General features: G+C 47.8%; 1 protein-coding gene across 3 annotated transcripts in view; it reads right to left on the bottom strand.

The window, feature by feature from the left end:
* LOC142576313 (transmembrane protein 47) overlaps positions 1 to 17,525 on the bottom strand; it is a 114,297-nt gene that overhangs the window by 62,640 nt on the left and 34,132 nt on the right. The window contains exon 1 of one of the 3 annotated variants that reach the window (XM_075686391.1): positions 14,500 to 14,632. The exons of the other annotated variants lie outside the window; for them this stretch is intronic. Coding sequence (XP_075542506.1) covers positions 14,500 to 14,565 — 66 coding nt within the window. The 5' untranslated portion in view covers positions 14,566 to 14,632. Of the gene's footprint in view, positions 1 to 14,499; positions 14,633 to 17,525 lie in introns of those variants that run through there. 3 annotated transcript variants of the gene reach the window in all.

A 17,525-nucleotide genomic window follows, 5' to 3' on the forward strand; every position in this document is an offset into this window, starting at 1 on the left:
GCATATATACAGGATGTTTCATACAAACTTGCGCTAAGCCTTATGAAGCCAGAGTTCATATAAACTATGCGAAAGGGTCTCGACCGGTTTCCGCTGCTCATAAATAACACGAGGAACGCGAGGCGCAGAACAAACATTGCGAGAACGACAGTTCCTGCGCCTTATATTTCGATGCCATGAGTGCAGTGCATATGGAAGGCATGCGCATAGCGCTACCGATTCAACTGGATGGAAATTTGAAGCGTACTTTAGACGCGCAGGCCTCCAGGACTTGCGGTCGGAACCTCCGGAACAGTCCCCAAAATTCAGCGGCAACGAACAAGCAGAATGGGGAAGCTGCAGTAGTCGACTCTTGACCTATATATAGCTGCCATTAATGTCCCACAATTATTAAATCGCTCTTTTATAAACAAATTTAACCTGCAATTACGCAATATATATATATATATATATATATATATATATATATATATATATATATATATATATATATATATATATAAGCTGGATGTAGCAACGCGTTTTTCTTTTTAAAATCTTGAACGATACATTTATGCTGTGGTCTTCTACATACATACCACTAATCCGCCTAAAACACAACGGCCTTGCTATAGATGACGGCCCAATTGATTAAGCATGGCCAGTAATAACACACGTGAACATTTTCCAACGCATACGCTCGACATAACACTTCGAGAACATGTACTGGAATACTACAACGCTCGGCCGCGGCGGACCCAATGCAATTGCCGCCATGAGAAACTCGGGTTCCAATCACGTTCGACCGGAAGTATTCTGGGAAAACGAGCCCACTATGCTGTCCCGGCGCGGCAGAAAAGTACTTTATACTAACTCGCGCACATCCTTCGGCTTGCGAGACACCTATACAGCGGTGTGACCGCGATATATATAGCGCGTGTCACCCGTCGCAGCCGCAAAGAAACAACTGGGCCCCAGCCCCTGGCGGCTGCGGAGGGGCACAATCAGCCCGCCAACAGTGCTTATCTCGGCGCTGAAGGAACAAAACGCGGGTACTGCAAAACGGCGCTCCGGTAACGTGCAATGCACAAAACTATATCGGTCCCTCTCGCGACGCCACGCCACTGTGACTCGAGGAAAATCACTGAACAGCGCGCGCTTCGCCGAACGGCAACCGCGCACCGACAACGTCGGCTCGCCGACCTATGGCGCAGCAGACGAAAACAATTAGGGTTAGCGCCATCGCATTACGAAACCGCCGCGGGACGCGCGCACTACAGAACGACCTGCGAGCGCACACGTGTCGCGTAAGCGTGTGCCGCACAGTTGCACGTATTAGCACGGCTGTACCACACACACGACCGCGCACGCTCGACCGTCACGCTCCGAGACGCGGTGGCTGCAAACGCGGGCGCGCTCTCTTCCGCTTCCTCGCCCGCCGACAGAGAGACCGATCAAGCGGAACCGCGTATTGCGCAGGCAACCCACCGGTGCGCGCAGTGGAGGGGAGCAGGGTATACACACAGTGACCGCCCGAGACGAAGTGAACGACCGCAACTATAGCACAAGACGCTGACCATGGAGAACAAAAGGCAGGCAGGCACCGAAAGCTCCGGTGTCATATATACGGCAAATGCAAGCGACTAAAGGTCGTCGCGCAGACGTTTTGACGGCGATAAAGCAAAGACGTCGCGCGTTCCCACAGAGACGAGGCTGGGGACACCGTATACACGGGCGACTACGAGAAAGTGCTGCCACAACAAGCAGTCGGCACGTGGGCGTTTTCTAAACGTCGCGACAAAAAGATATTTGGGCTGATTCGTGACACGGGCGAATGCAAGAGTTCGGCGTAAAACAAACGCCTTAACATGAGCTATTCTTAAGGCGGGAGAAAACATCGTAGTTTACTATCCAAGAAGCCGGCGTCCGCGTGCACTAGAGTGTGTGAAGTGACAAAGCAATCCTTTCACACTGAGATCAACATGACGTTCACACGGAGAAGAAATAAAACGTATATACATAGCGCTATCTAAGGGCACCCCCGCGCATACTTGAGTCCGTACACAAACCAGTGACTCGACGCTGAGCGTGCGTGAGTGCAAGTGCAAGCACGCAAATGCCTCTATAAACACCGCTATCGACAACCGTGGTTCGCAACGTGAAGTATTGGATTAGCCGCTTTATTGCATACAAACTCCACAAAATGTGCGCGGCCGCATTCTTCCCTGTCGCTTGAGACAGGCAGAAGGCAGCTCGACAGTATAGGTGTGCCCTGAGACCACTTATACTACAGTAGTATTCGGCGCTTTGCACGGCCATAAGTTGTACAAGTCATTCACTCGACCTGCATCCCTTAAGGTGGGGGGTGCAAAAGTCAATTTTCTTGCACAATACAGATTTTTTTAGATGTTATGCATGCCCAAACAAGTAGAAACATGCTGAAAAAGATATTGTTTTCCTATCATCGTTACTTTGGTAGTTAAATCGAGTTTTCTAACACATACCATCGTATCGCGAAACCAAAACCCCGTTGGATTGGTTTAAAAATCGCTCCTTTTATATAAATATCGTTAAAATATTTATTTTCATTTTATGTTGTCGACGAGCAGCCGCACGAACAAATGGAGACCCTTTAGGTCATATCATGAGGGGCCTCAGCTATGAACCTGGCGCATTTTAGGCCTCTATGTGTTGTTTTATTGCGATAGAAATTGTATGGACACTCCAGGCGCATTTTTGCCGTCGGCGCGGTGTTCCGTGCAAGTCCAAAGGCGATAACACCGTCGCCGCACGCTGTATGTGCTGGTAAAAGCACGTGAAGGGGGCCAACGATCGCGGCTCAATCTGGCGCGCGCAAGGGAGGAAAGCGGAAAGCAAACGCGCCGTCTCGTGTGTGTGTGTGTGTGTGTGTGTGTGTGTGTGTGTGTGTGTGTGTGTGTGTGTGTGTGTGTGTGTGTGTGTGCGTGCGTGCGTGCGTGCGTGCGTGCGTGCGTGCGTGCGTGCGTGCGTGCGCGCGCGTGCGTGTGTGTGTGTGTGTGTGTGCGTGCGTGCGTGCGTGCGTGCGTGCGTGCGTGCGCAAAACGCAGCGCACGACATAATTCAAAAGCGCGCTCACTATTTGCAGGCGCCATTGCTTTAAACATGAGCTAGATCGGGGTTGTGAAAGCAGGAAAAAAGAAAGAATACACGGCAAGCAAAGTCTGCCAAAACCGCTGAGAAACTGTAAGAGAGAGAGAGAGAGGGAGAAAAGTAGCATGCCATGTGTCGCAGCCCGTCGGTCGGTCGGCCGCCGGCAACAGCGCACGCATCGCCCGCCTCTTACCGCGGGTGACGGGCCCCGTATATCAAACTGGAAGTGCTCCGTCCACAAAACCGCGAACGCTCTGCCACCCACCGACGCTGCATTCACGTATGCATACGCCAACCCACCGCATTCCCGAGAGCACGCAGCGAGCCGCTATGAAAGCTTCGTCGGGTGCACTTTCAGCGAGCGGATCGCCGGCGGCGCGCCTCGCAGGTCGGTACATACGCCCCCTGCGCTCTCCACGCACAAGAAGAAACCCCGGGCCGGAGGCAGACGGACGCGAAGAAACCACGTTTATATCCTGCTTCCACATTCGAGACAACGCATGCACTGCGCAGGTATACTTCTAGTCGGGAAGCGCCGACTCGGCTAGACAAAAAAAAAAAAAGCTTTTCGCCAATAGTGCTTCAGAATTTTCCCGCGACAGGTAGGAGAGGAAGAGAGAAAGACGAATGCCGACCGTAAAACGCGAAGCGCGTCATACGATCAGGGAGCTTACGCAACCGAAGCCTGATAAGACACTTTCGAAAGTGACGCGCGCAGGTTTTATTATGCGCGTTCCAAGCACCGGGGGCTTTCAAACGCGCTACCGGCGATTTCAGATCAGACGTTCCAGTCGGAGCAACGCACAAATAAACGTTTACTGAAACTCGGAAGTTTACTCGGCATTGGGGACCGCACGCCTTGCTGGGGTGCGTATCTAGATATTAGGCTGAAATAAGGAGTACCACAAGAAAGAGAGTGAGAGAGAGCTAAGTAATCGCACCAAAGCGGAGAAAGAAAGTGCGGACAATGAGGAGGGTAACCTTGCCGCATTACCCAGGCGAACTGCTTCAGACAAGACAACTACTAACATTCTGTACTGTCCTGAATATGATTGTGCAATATGGCGCACGAACAACATTAGCGTAAGAGATAAGCCAGCCATTAAGCAGCATATAGCACCCGAACACAAGCCCAGCGCGAAGCTGGTGATAAAGGAAGGGTAGAGGGAGAGAGAGAGATCGACAGGTGCGCGCGATGGAGCCCAATAGAGGAACGGATCCAAAAAGCAAGCGTTTCGCAACATATGCTCAACTGCAACGGCACATAACTCGGCCCTCGGCCAGGCAAACAGTGCTTGGTAGTATCACCGTCTATTTAAATCTTCCTCGCACAAGCACGTGCGTACCTGTGACGACGTGAGTTACGTAAAAAAACTTTGATTATAAGACAAAGTACGGCAATTTAATTTCAAGAATTAAAGCATGATCCGCATCAGTGTCAAAATGTACACACTTGCGTAGGGAACTCCGTTTTGCCACTTCTGCCCAGTATAGGGGCGAGGAGGAAAGAGCGATCAATGAGCTGCGAGTCAATTTAACCATCTACTTGTGGCTTGCTTTGCCTGGTGTGATCTGACTACTGCTAGACACGATCACTTTAATGAATGAATGAATGAATATTTCACGGGATGTTCGATGCGACGCGTTTTATTAGGAATAGTAAAGGGAGAGTTTTTCGTTTCTGATAATGCCTGTAGCGAATAATTAAGGAAGCAAGTGCTTTAGTAGGCCGATGAAACAATTCTTATGAAAAAAAAAAACAGAAAAACATGGCACGAGTGACTGTACAATGAGTGGAAATCTAATCAAGGAGTACCTTACGGGGACTCACGACAACATACGCAATGGAATCCTACAATAACAGCGCCTTGGATTTCTTTCTATGGAGTCTGCACCACCTTAGAATAAAATTATGTTATCCTCCCATCTAGGGTGAACCGGGTTCTGACTCCCGGATTACCGTTTCAAAAAATAAAAGTTTAGTTCTCCCTCTCTCTTTGACGACACATTTATCGCCAGTGCGTCATAAGTAGTGACTGAACGGGGCTATGTGAACGCAGAAGTCGCGAGCCTCACGAACATTCTCAGAGTAGGTGGAACTAATGCGCTCCAAGCTTCGTTACAGAAGTTTGCCGGAAAAACGACGGCAGACCTACCCCCCCCCCCCCCAAAAAAAAAAAGAAAGAAAAGAAACGTGCTTCTCTGTTAAAGAAAAAAAAAACGATGTGACTAACGCAGGTAGCACGCAGGTATCTCATACACCACTCGCACACCACGTGCACACCAGCTACTTAAAACACGCGGCAAGCCCGTTAAAACACGGAATGCCGGAAATTCCGCTGCCGCAAGCTCATTCTGCACCTCTCATCTCTCTCTCTCTCTCATAAACGGTACTCAAAGCACAGCGGCCCCGGCTCCCCTCAAGCCCGCAACGGCATACCCGGCTTCAGAGCTGGGAAGTTCACGTACTCGACGGGTGGGCGTAATAGATTATCCATCGGGTCTCGGTCGAAGGGGGGGGTTGCAAAGTCACGGCGAAGGCCAAAGATCAAAAGTCGCGAACTTCTTTACGGCGACCCCACTTCCCCGCTCGCCCTATAATGTCCGACGACGTGCCGCCGGGACCGAGGAGGGGCCATTTATAAAGATTCCCGTCCCTCGGCGAGCGCCTTATGAAGATCGCGAACGGCACCCGAACAGACGGTCGTCAAGACCGCCGAGAAAGAAAGTGGGAAAGAAACTTGAAGCACGCAAGTTGACACACACACAAAAAAAAGAAAGAAAACGAGAAAGCGCGATAGAGCGAAGTAACAGATAAACATATAGTCGCAAGCAACAAGGAGTCTCTGCGCGAGACAGCGAAGAGGGGACGGGACAGCGAGCGTACATATAGCCGCGATGCTTGGGCAAAAGCCCGCTGTGCACCAACTTTCTCGCCTTTCTTTTTTCTTTTCATAACGCATAACATATAACCCTCTAGGAGCTAGAGGAGCGCATAATGCGTCACGCGCGGTGACAGTTTCGTAAGTCCGGTGAATAACGGGCTTTTATGCGGACACGGCGAAGTCGAAGGCGCACATGGCAACGACTTTGCATTTTTTTTTTACTCACAGGGCCTTACGGTAGCGTTTAACGATGGAGAAAGCAACAAATGCGGGGACAAAAATAAAACACGCGGAGAGAATTACACAACACAGAGTGAGAAAACAAGTGGCAGACTGGAACAAGCGAATGCAGAAGCAAGCGTCACCTGTCTCCACGGGGCGACGCTCCTTCGATTTCTGGGTCGCCATTATAACGCGCGCGGCATTTGTAACGGCGGCGCAAATGGCTGGGGCGTGTACGCGGCGATTACGCTCACTATAGACGAGAGAGCGAGCGATTCATTTATTCCTTTCGCGAGCGATTTCCGAAGCCTGCCCGGCCGCCACCTCACAAGCCCGTATAATTTTTGTACCCTCTCCCTCCGCTTCCTTTGTTCTTTGTCACCGGAACCCCGTGTGATGTTATAAACACTCGCCTCGCAGAATGCTCGCATACGCTATTTGCGTCAGCTTTCCCGCTTGTGCCGTAGTGTTTCTTTTTTTTTTTTTTTTCGATGAACGCGGACGCTGTTTCGTGGCGTATTCGGCGATCGCGTGGGTGCAGGAAAATCACGGCGCGCATGTAGAGACCGTAAAGACGGACATTAGGTTAAGCGGTATTCGTAAACTTAAGGATTCTGAAATGCCCAAAAACATTACATTCAGCGGAGGCTTCGTACGCCAGAGAGAGAGAGAGAGAGAGAGAGAGAGAGAGAGAGAGAGAGAGATGCAAATGAAAGAAAGCCAGGGAGGTTAACCAGCCAGAAGAAGCAATAACGCTAGGCTGGTGGTGACACGCGTGCCCCCTTGGAAGTAGCACCAGCTTCCTGTGACGTCATTGATTTCGACAGCCTCCTGCGGTTTAGTCGATTGCCTACCGATAAAAGAGCGTCACCTTGTATTTTAAGTGAACAAAAGATGAATGGACAAAGTGTCCCGCGCAAGCAACGGCTCAAAATTCGGAGGAATACCTCAAAATCCGTGACGTCCTACTGACGTACCGCACTCTGCGGCTAAAGTAATGCCACAGCAAAGACAATAGCAGCGGCGCCGCCTGTCACTACTATACGGCGAAACGCAACATGTCTCGCCGCTATTCTGTACTTAATTCTGCAACTTGGAAAAAAAAATCCGTAGTTTCCTACAAAAAGTATCAGTGGAACCTGGCACCGTGGTCTTTCAGGTTCCACGGGAATTATGGTTAAAGTACAAATATTCGTGCGTGTGGCTTCACACGTACGTCATCTAGTCGCGTTATTTTATTACGCTTTGTCTTTCCAAGTTCCCACAGTTTTCTAAACACATAAGTGCAATTAGTCTCTGTGCATGCGTATGCAAGTGCATTGCGAAATGGAGCATTTATAACGCAATGTTTTGTCGAAAGTTATAAGTTTAAAAAGTCGCAACGTTGATCGTTTGAAGCCAGGAAGACGAAGTGCAGGAAAAATCTATGTACTAGCCTTCCTTCCCACACTGGCTAAATGTGCCTTACGCCGGCTAAACAATCATGCTTGTCGCTCCCGTAAAATGCATACCAGCGCCAGATTTCTCTCTACAAATTTTTGTATAGAATTATACGGGAAAAGCTACACATTCCACCTGTCATCGCCACGAGCGACCTACACGCCTGATTTCTTGATGTACGTGTACGCAAGCAGACTGCTTGCTTCCAAACATCGTATCGAACAAAATGAATCCAACAACTTTGATCACATCGAAACGCTGTACTTGCGGAAATAATTTACTTCCGACTGCATTTGCCCATACCTTCTTTTTTTAAGTCCCCTTTTTGTTGCTTTGTTCTTGTGGCTCTTGTGTGCGTGTTCGCCAGTGCTGCGCTTGCCCCCAACAAGGGTCGTCATTTGTGCTTCCACGCGAACATTTGAACTTGAACTGCGTTACGGGATTCTTTTTGCGCATTCATGTTGTGTGGTGGGTGTATGTGAACTGTTGTCCCTAGACTGTTTTTTCTGTTCTGCGTTTGAAACATTTACAATACTTAGGACACATCTATATGAATTATGAGAAGAATAACCGGGGCGCCGCGTACATGCATCTGTGCTTGAAGACAAAAAAAAAAAAAAAAAGGAAAATATGGTCCGCTATATTTGTACGCCGTCAAGTCGGCGCTTGATTCGGACAGACTTTCGTAGCTCACTGCCTTATGCACGCAATGTACTGTGTTCACTGCTCTTGCGCTATGTACGGTACAAAAAACTATCGGGAATAAAAAGAACATATCAACCAGGAAGAGGAACACAAATGGACCCCTTCCCATGATCCACTCTTCGTGGTCTGTGTTCTTGTCGTTCCCTTCCCTTTTTGTCGTAGATGACTCAATAAAATGAACGTCCACCAACTAGCCATATTGACCGCTTTGCTGAACATATTGTGTAATCAAGCTTTCTTGAAAATCAATTTATTAAAGACAATTCAGCTTGTCGAAGCGTTGACTCCGGCGAGAACCATTGTCCCACCACTGCTGAACACATTGCGTAGAGATAGGAGAACCGCTACGATCCCATTTTGCTTAGTAAGGCATAACTCATTATCACCGCAAGGGGCGCAGCGCAACCTAATCAACGCTATTGTGCTGCTACGACTGCGACAAGCTCGTCAGCCCGCAAAACCGCGATGTGGCGGACTATCTATCAACGCTCATTCGTCATCATCACATGCCGGATTACGAGTCCGGAGACAGGACGACGGCTACTTCTTTCTCCCACTCCTCGCCCTCACCCGATAGCCTCGTCCCGATTCACTGCAGCGCCCCACCGAGTGTACACCACCGGTTGCCTAATGTTGTCGCTCCATCCGGTCTGCTGCCTCCCCCCCCCCCCCCCAGTTGCCGCAGTAGATTCTGTCCCTGCACGCCGAGCTCCATCAGTCATCGATCTGTTCGAAACTACATACTGCGATGGAGACGCTTCTGATTTCAACTGGGATTTGTTAAACTCCCGTCCTGTCACGCACTATAATGTCAACGCCAAGCTCCTGAAACTACGTCTTTTACTAACGTTTCGCCTGAACTTGTGTGTTACCAGCATTGGGAAACAAGTTCGATACGGTATGTGAGCTACGCTGCCAAGCAATTCACACGCTTTGCTTTGTTTTTTTTAATCGTTCGTTAAAATTTGTTTAGGATGATAATACTTCAGTACCCTCTGGCCTTCGAATGTTTACGCTATAGCAACGCGCGAGAGGAAAAAAAAAAAATGCCAGGAACGGCTGAGACATTTTCTTTTTTGCACACTGAAGTCAGGTCTGCTTTACGCAAACGTTAAGGGTGCCATAATCTATTCGCGTAAGTTGCGATTCACACGGCGGAATCGACTTGAGAGGACGTCACGATTTTGAAACGCCGTTACATTGGAGCGAAAGAAAGAAAGAAAGGAAAGACGAAATGTAGAAGCAGCCGCTGTCTGAACAAAGAAACTCACGAAAATCGAAACCGCAGTATCCGGCGTCGAAAACAAATTGTCAAAAAAAAAGAAAGGAAAACGATCAAGATTGCAGCGCCACCGTTGCGACAGACGAAAGAAACGGTGAAAGCGCGGTGCTGACTTTACTAAGTCCGTAACCAGACTTGCTGCCAGGCCAACTAGTGCTATACCACCGGAACACCCGTGGGAACGCCGAATAACACGGTAAAATATGGACGAAAACTATATATATATATATATATAGTTAAAAGCTACGCAGGATCGTTAACTTGAAGCTAGTATCCTCGTGACACATTAGAGAGTTTTAGAATAGGGGCCCCCATAGTTTGGGGCCCCAAAGAGCTTTGCGGGTGTTAGCGTTGGGGCACGTAGGAGTGAAGAGCTTTAGAACAGGGTTTTACGTTTGCGGATAGCGTCTTGCGCTGACAGCGCCACTACGGCGTCAAAGAAAAGCTATCAGAAATAATGAAATAAAATATACCATTTTATGATAGGAATAGTAATTCTGACTCGTGTATTCGCATTTAATTACAATTTAGAGGTTATTCTGTAAGCAGCAAACAATTAGTTGCGCTTAGTTTTGAGCAAACCAACTTTATTAGCCTTCACCAGCCAAGCTTAGCCGTGTTAGGCCTACGAGCCATAAAATCTACAATCGAATTAAAAATCAGCGGCGTCTAATGAGTCAGTCTTCATAACACACGCTAGTTGAGAGAAAGCGATAACCGCAGTCACTTCTCCTAGCTTGCGAAATTCACGCGTTACCGCGAATCGAACCCAGTTTGGTGCTAGGTTAGAGCCGTCGCTTCGATGGGTGCCGCCATGTTTGCCGACGCAAAACTTTTGGGGCCGCTATTTGGGCTGCCGCTAAATCGGTGCAATAGCGTTCCCAACGCAAAACCCAAAGGCAGTTTGCGTCTTGCGCATGCGCAGTGGCTTCGACGCTATTTCTTTGGGGCCTCTATTCTAAAACTCTCTATTGGCACAAAAAAAAAAGAAAGACATTAACTGCGCAATACCTTGAAAGTTAATGCTGTTCGCCGGCTACCACACGAGCGGCATACAAAATGGCCCTAAATGTTATAATGCCACTTGCGGCGTATAGAGCGTTCTGAAAATTCGTTCGGCAGTCGAACATATACTCTCTCACTTCCAGGTTAGCAGCTACGGCTGCATATATGATAAACACATCTTTTTTTTTTTTTCGAAGTAACCAAGTTATCATATAAAACGCATCTTTTACCGTTCTTTGAGGCTTCTCATATAGCCTATTGCCTGCGATAACCTTTCTTTACGATATTACGAGTGCGAAACAAACTTACTGCATTCGCTGCAGCTATCATCATCGCGACGCTTAACCTCATTAAAGAAAGCGCACACAACTTTAGAAATAATGGCATTAGCAAACTTCAAGGCTGAGACTTTTTAGTGGCATTAAAGTTGTCCGCGTGGCTGGGCATTTACATTCACACGTGGACCATTACATGAGGCAGCTGCGATGCTATTACAAGGGCGTTGGTAGAGAGGGACAGATGGCAGAGAGAAATAAAAAGGAGAAGACATAAGACAGTGTAAGAAAAGGAAGAACCGAAGGCACAGTTTTAACTGTCTGCGTCTGGAAATGGCGCTAGACTCTGAAAACTATATGCAAAAGTTGCGCATAGCACTCCACGTGATTCAGACCAGGAAACTGTAACCTTTAACTAGTACCCACAAACAGTTTAGTCGGGAGAACGCCAGAAAAAAAAGAAAAAAGAGAAACAACAAGGCAGAGGGCACGCTAATGCCGCGCAGCTTTCCTTAAAACAGCGAAATCGTTTAAGGCAACGATACCAACAACAGACATGAAACATAGCCGACGGCTTCGTTTGCCGACACAATACTTTCGTACTGGCCGGTGCCCTTAAATTACTCCTCTCTTTACGTCGCATGATTTCATACGCGCTTCTTTCGCAACCACTATCGTAATATTTAGTATGAAAAGCAATGAAAGGCGCACAATGCAAAGAAGAAATGAGGGGGGGGGGGGGTGCAACGGCGGAAAATTGCGCCGCGTAAACTTTGAAACCCACACATTTACAGACAAGCGCGTTGCGATGCTGTGGCCGCAAGAGCAATAAAAGCCGGGCCAAAATTACGGCCCAAACTTCATTAAAATCCGCTCCCCTCACCCTTTTTCCGCGTCCACCGCCTGCAGCTTGGCGTTTCGATGGCGGCGCACACCCGTATCGGTCGCATAATCCGCGACAGCCGCGACACGGCAAAAATGATGAGGGGAGAGGGGGATGCGGGGAGGGAAAGGGTGCGCGCAGACGATGCGGAAGCGGTGGTCGGCCATAAATAACCGAGACTGCGGCTGCGAAGGAGCGTGCACGCCGCCAAATTGCACAATTTTTCAATGCGGTCCAATAACGGCAAACTGAAGAACATAAGCGAGCAAGGGAGAGAGAAAGTGAGAGAGGAGGACTCGCACGCGCGCCTCGGACACAGACGGGACACGGAATATATGCTATACGGGGGTAATGCAATGACGAAACTAAGGAGGACTACGTCGACTCTGCTTATGTGCGCTGTAAAAAAATAAAAAATAAATAAAAGTTGTAATAACGAAACAGGAGGAGCAAAGAAGAAAAAAGAGGCCTACAGCGGCATGCAAGAGTTAAGCTAGTGTAAAAAACCGGCATGACAACCTTAGACGGTCATAACGAGTATAGGCGCAATTCAAGATTATAGAAGGAGACCTAAATTGAATAGAAAAAAGGATAGAAAAAAAAAATATGTCCGGACAGACTTCTAGTAATATCAAATGCAATACCAATAATTACGTGCTCCTTCGCAAAGAAAATTCAGTGACAGCCATCGTGGGCACTATAGAGCCACCTGTACAGCAATAAAACTTGGTACTGGGGTAGTTGGTGATGCATTCTTTAAAACTGATGGTAGCGCTAAAAAAGGACGGACACACGATGAAAAGACGACACGACGACGAGAAACGCTACTGACAACTGGGTTATTTTTCGAAAAAGTTCTATATTTAAAAGAGTCACAACACATGCGCACAACCGAACTGCACCAGCCTTCTTTATCGCAATATCGAAAACATGCACGCATGCACAGCAGTGGCGTAAAAGGTCAGCAGACGAAGACCGACTCTTTCTGTCTGTCTCCTCTTTCGCCCGCTAACTTATTGCAACACAAGCATCGACCACCATGCGCCAATAGTCCCACCATACCGTACGCGCGCGCGCGCGCATGTGCGTGCGTGCGTGCGTGCGTGCGTGCGTGTGCGTGTTGACGATTTGTCTCGGCGATATTGTTTTGGCGATCATATCATAGGAAGCCAACAAACAGTGACGGAACATCGCATGCGCAATGCGATGACGTGGGATCGTTCCCCACCTGCGGCAAGGTGCTTTTTCATGCTCTTTCATTTACATTAACTTATAATTTCTTTCATTCAATTAGCAAGCACAAGTAATTCCTTCTATGTTGTCCTTGGTGTCATTGTTTGTTGGCTTCTTATGATTATATATATATATATATATATATATATATATATATATATATATATATATATATATATATATATATATATATATATATAAATTATTTGGACTTTCACCTAACCGCGCGCTGGCAGTGCAATATGTTGTCATAATTTCCCTGCGGTATAGACCAAGTTTTTATCCTCCTGATCCCACAGGCATCACCGTTCATTCAGTCACGCAGCCCCCCTCCCTTTTCTTTTCTCAGACGATGCTGGGAAATTAGTAAGTACACTGCGGACGTTATACGAAAGTACTCGGTATAGGCGTAATTATGGTGCGTTAATTAGAGCAGCTGGTAAGATATATGACACCTACAGGGTTAGCGAAAGAATGCAGCTAAAGGCAGCGGCAGACGAGGGGCTTACTACACACCTCCCGAAGTTGCCAGGCTGCCACATGCGCGTACATACATATCGAGCATGGCTGGCGTGGCGAACGCTCCCGAAAAAAAAAAAAAAAAAATCCCAGTTACGCTATCATAGAAAGAAGCAGCCCGGGCGGCGAAATCTTGTGACGCGCTGTTCGGATAAAACACATTTAACTGCACTGCTATCCTCAACGTGAAAAAGCGCGCGCGCACGCACGCACGCACGCACGCACGCACGCACGCACGCGCACACACGCACACACGCACGCGCACACACACACACGCACACGCGCGCGCGCACGCACGCACAATAATATCGGAAGTACTTTGATGACCATCATGTGACTGCCGCGTCAGGTTTACGCTTGCATAATTTTAAACATCGCCGTTCCGCACGTGAATTAATGAGATCACCGCGGTGGCTGCAGTCTTCAAACTGCGCTATAACCCATGGAGCAGAGTTAAACGACGGGTGTGATGTTTAGTTTTTCAAGGACTATGGCATCATCTTACCTCCCTTTTAGCCAAACCTGATCTGTGCAGCAGTATCAGTTTATTGCTTACCCGGCAGTTAAATTCCTACTAATCTAGTACAAACATGCACCAACATGCCTGACAGAATTACGAAGCAGTTCCCACTCTAATGTTACGCATACACGAGACACTTAAAGAAGGTAGCAAAAATACTCAAGCCCGGAAACCGGCGACTACACGGATAATCCGCGGATAATCTGCAGATGGGCAGGTTTAAACCGCAGCAGTAAGCATGCAAGCTGGAATGATGCATAAAAAAAGATAACGCTAAGCATACAATGGGGCAAGCAAATATTTGAGTACAGATAGGCCGTCTGCAAAACAAATACGGATCGAACAGATTACATTCAGGTGACAACATTGCAGGGGACGCACGGCAAAGGCAGCATAAAAAGTACGGCGCGAACAAAACTCACCCGCGGTCGCGCGTACCAAGGTAGCGGGTCAACCCTGGTGATCTTCAGTGCCGCGTACCCATGCATGACGTCGCGCAACGCTATAGTATAAACGCTAACGCAAGAAACTCGGAGCTCCAATAGCGCACCTCGCGGGAACGCAAGGTGATGAAGCGGTGCGCGTGGACTCCCAACCGCACCCGCGGACCGAGCGGGCAGTTGCCACGCGGTTATCGGAGGACGGATATAAAAAGACCGACGCAAGGCCGCCTCCACGCACGAAGTCAGCAGCTCTCTAGAGCGGCGTGGGTGCTATCGCCTACCCCGCTCTTTCGTTTACTTGTTATCGTTGACATTCTTTACCCTTATCAGCTGATAAGGGCAAAGAAAGTAAACGACGAGAGAGAAAAAAGGAACTACTCATCGTTTTCTGAGGTAGCGATGCATTACCTCGTTGGTGGACCCTGAGCTATATAACGTTATAGCGCTCGGGAAGATTGCTACCGTTAAATGATACACTCTTAGGCAAAGTTACGCTCTTTGAGGTGTATCTCTGCCACAGAACGATAATCGTCACCTGCCTTGCTTGCGCTTCCTTTCCTGAAAATGCCGCGCCCGCTACTTTCCTGTCGGAAATGCTATGTCATGCTGATAACGCGCATGCCGTTCGTTACTAGAAAGTACCGGGCTCGCCGCGTTAAAGAAAGGAAATGCGCACAAGACCGATGACGATTATCGTTGTGTGGCAAAAGGGTGTAATTTTGCTTATGAGTGTAGGAGAGAAAAGTTTAGCACGCAAGGTTTTCCATCGCAAAGTGCATACGCCACGCAGCTCTGCCTCGGCTCTATACACGGCGAAGCAGCGGGCGTAGCCATGGTATATATATACTATGTACCCATGGTAGCGAAGCTGCCATAGAAGCCCATACGTCCTGCAATGGCGGCTTGGATGGATGGATGGATGGATGGATGGATGGATGGATGGATGGATGGATGGATGGATGGATGGATGGATGCTAAACGGGGCGGTAGGTCGCACCACCAAACTCCTGTTATTATATTGCCTAATGTCCTACCTATGTTAAAAAAAAGAAGAAAGGACATAGAAGAGAGAAGCTCACGAGGAATTCCCATCACCAAATTTCCTGAACCCCTAATGGGAACTTTTTACGCCTCCGTTGTTTGTCGCTTCCCTACTTTTCTTCCACCACTCTTCTAATCGCCTCTCACTAATCTCCACTGCGGACATGTTTGCTTTCCCCCTGCTCTCGCTGAACCCAAGGGCTTCAAGGAGGCGAGAGATGCCCAAATCGACCACTGGGCAGATATCTTCACATTTTAATAAAACATGCTTCATCGTTTCCATAGCTTTACCGCAGCAAGCACGTGCTTCTTGTGGAGGCACGACAGCGCCACGTACATTTGGCGGGGCCAACTTCTCGGTAAACAAAAAAAAAAAAAAAAAAAAGACGCTTGTCATCCGAGGCTTGTTGCGCCAAGTCGTCTACTGCGCCAGTTCACATCACATCGCACATACAGAGCACACAACAGCACACATGCAGCGTAAGTGAGAATATTCGCCACAACATCGCGTGACAATGTGACCTGCATATACGCCTATCTGTATTTATAGCCCTCATTCCATAACGGCACGCATTACACTGGTGAGCCTTCGGAGTTTTGCATTAATTCAGATCGATGCGTTCACCCAGATTATGAACTAAGTACCATAGGCATGCGCCATTATTATCAACACAAATCTTATTCCGGTTTTAAGACAAAATTAACATTACATTAAAATATTTTGCAAAAACTACACTTTAACCTTCACTAACACAGCATGCGTGCCGCCTGTAGTTTTCCTGTGGTACTGAAGACATAGCTAAAACATGATATTCAGAGAAAAGCCAGTTAAAAAAAAATTAGTTTACTGATCAAATGTTATAAAGTGAATACTACATATAGTGCCTTTACGTTTTACAGCGACTCGGAAGAGTTTTGACGACATTACAGCGTTAAATACCGTAATACAACCTCGGCATATTACAGCACGCAACGCCACGAGCAAAAAAACATCAGGAAGCCTTCACTGTTTCGTACTCATCATTATTCGTGGATGAAAGCGAGCAGCCCGTGACGCCACATTTTTCCTGTTCTAATGACATCGTCTGCACTTTTTCGAGTGCTTCCACTGCTGGCCTATTGGATGCATCATTTATTCAACGGGTGTAGGGAGATGTAGTCCCGCTTCAATGGCACGACCATAATTGATGTGGCTGCTCGTTGGTTTGGAGCAGCATTTCAGCCTCGCCTTCGCGACAATGTGAACTGACCTTGGCGTAACTTGTTTGCGTGAGTGCGCGCGCTGCGTATGTGGCGCTTGAGTGACAGCGAATGCGTACAGCATAATGTACGGGGCGACGGGGCCGACGAGGACGAACAGAACGCGAAAGTTCATTTCACATGGCCGCGAATGCGAGGCCGAAATGCGGTTCCAAACCCACGAGCAGCGACGTCAATTACGGTTGTGCGATTGAAGCGTGACTATAAATTTCGTGGGGCAAGACACTAGTTGGTGAAAATTATTCGTCCGATACGTCACCAACGGAATCACTTGAAAAAGGACAGATAATCTAATTAGAATAGAAAAGACACGAAGGCAACGCGGTAGTTTGCTTTCATACACGAATGATTATGAGTGCGAAACACTACAGGCTTTCTGTTCGTGGCGATGCGTGCTGATATATGTGGAGATTGTACTACCGCGTTTAACACTGCAACGCCGTCAAAAATACCTTATGCGTAGGCATAGAAAGTAATGGTTATATATATATATATATATATATATATATATATATATATATATATATATATATATATATATATATATATATATATATAGAGAGAGAGAGAGAGAGAGAGAGAGAGAGAGAGAGAGATAATTAACCTGATAAGCTTTTATCTTCAGTATCAGAGAAAACCTACAGGCGGCACGCGTGCTCTGTTGGTGAAAATTAAAGCGTGGTTTTTGTAGATTGCTTCAATGC

The sequence above is a fragment of the Dermacentor variabilis genome, chromosome 3 (assembly GCF_050947875.1).
Source record: "Dermacentor variabilis isolate Ectoservices chromosome 3, ASM5094787v1, whole genome shotgun sequence".
Taxonomy (NCBI): domain Eukaryota; kingdom Metazoa; phylum Arthropoda; class Arachnida; order Ixodida; family Ixodidae; genus Dermacentor; species Dermacentor variabilis.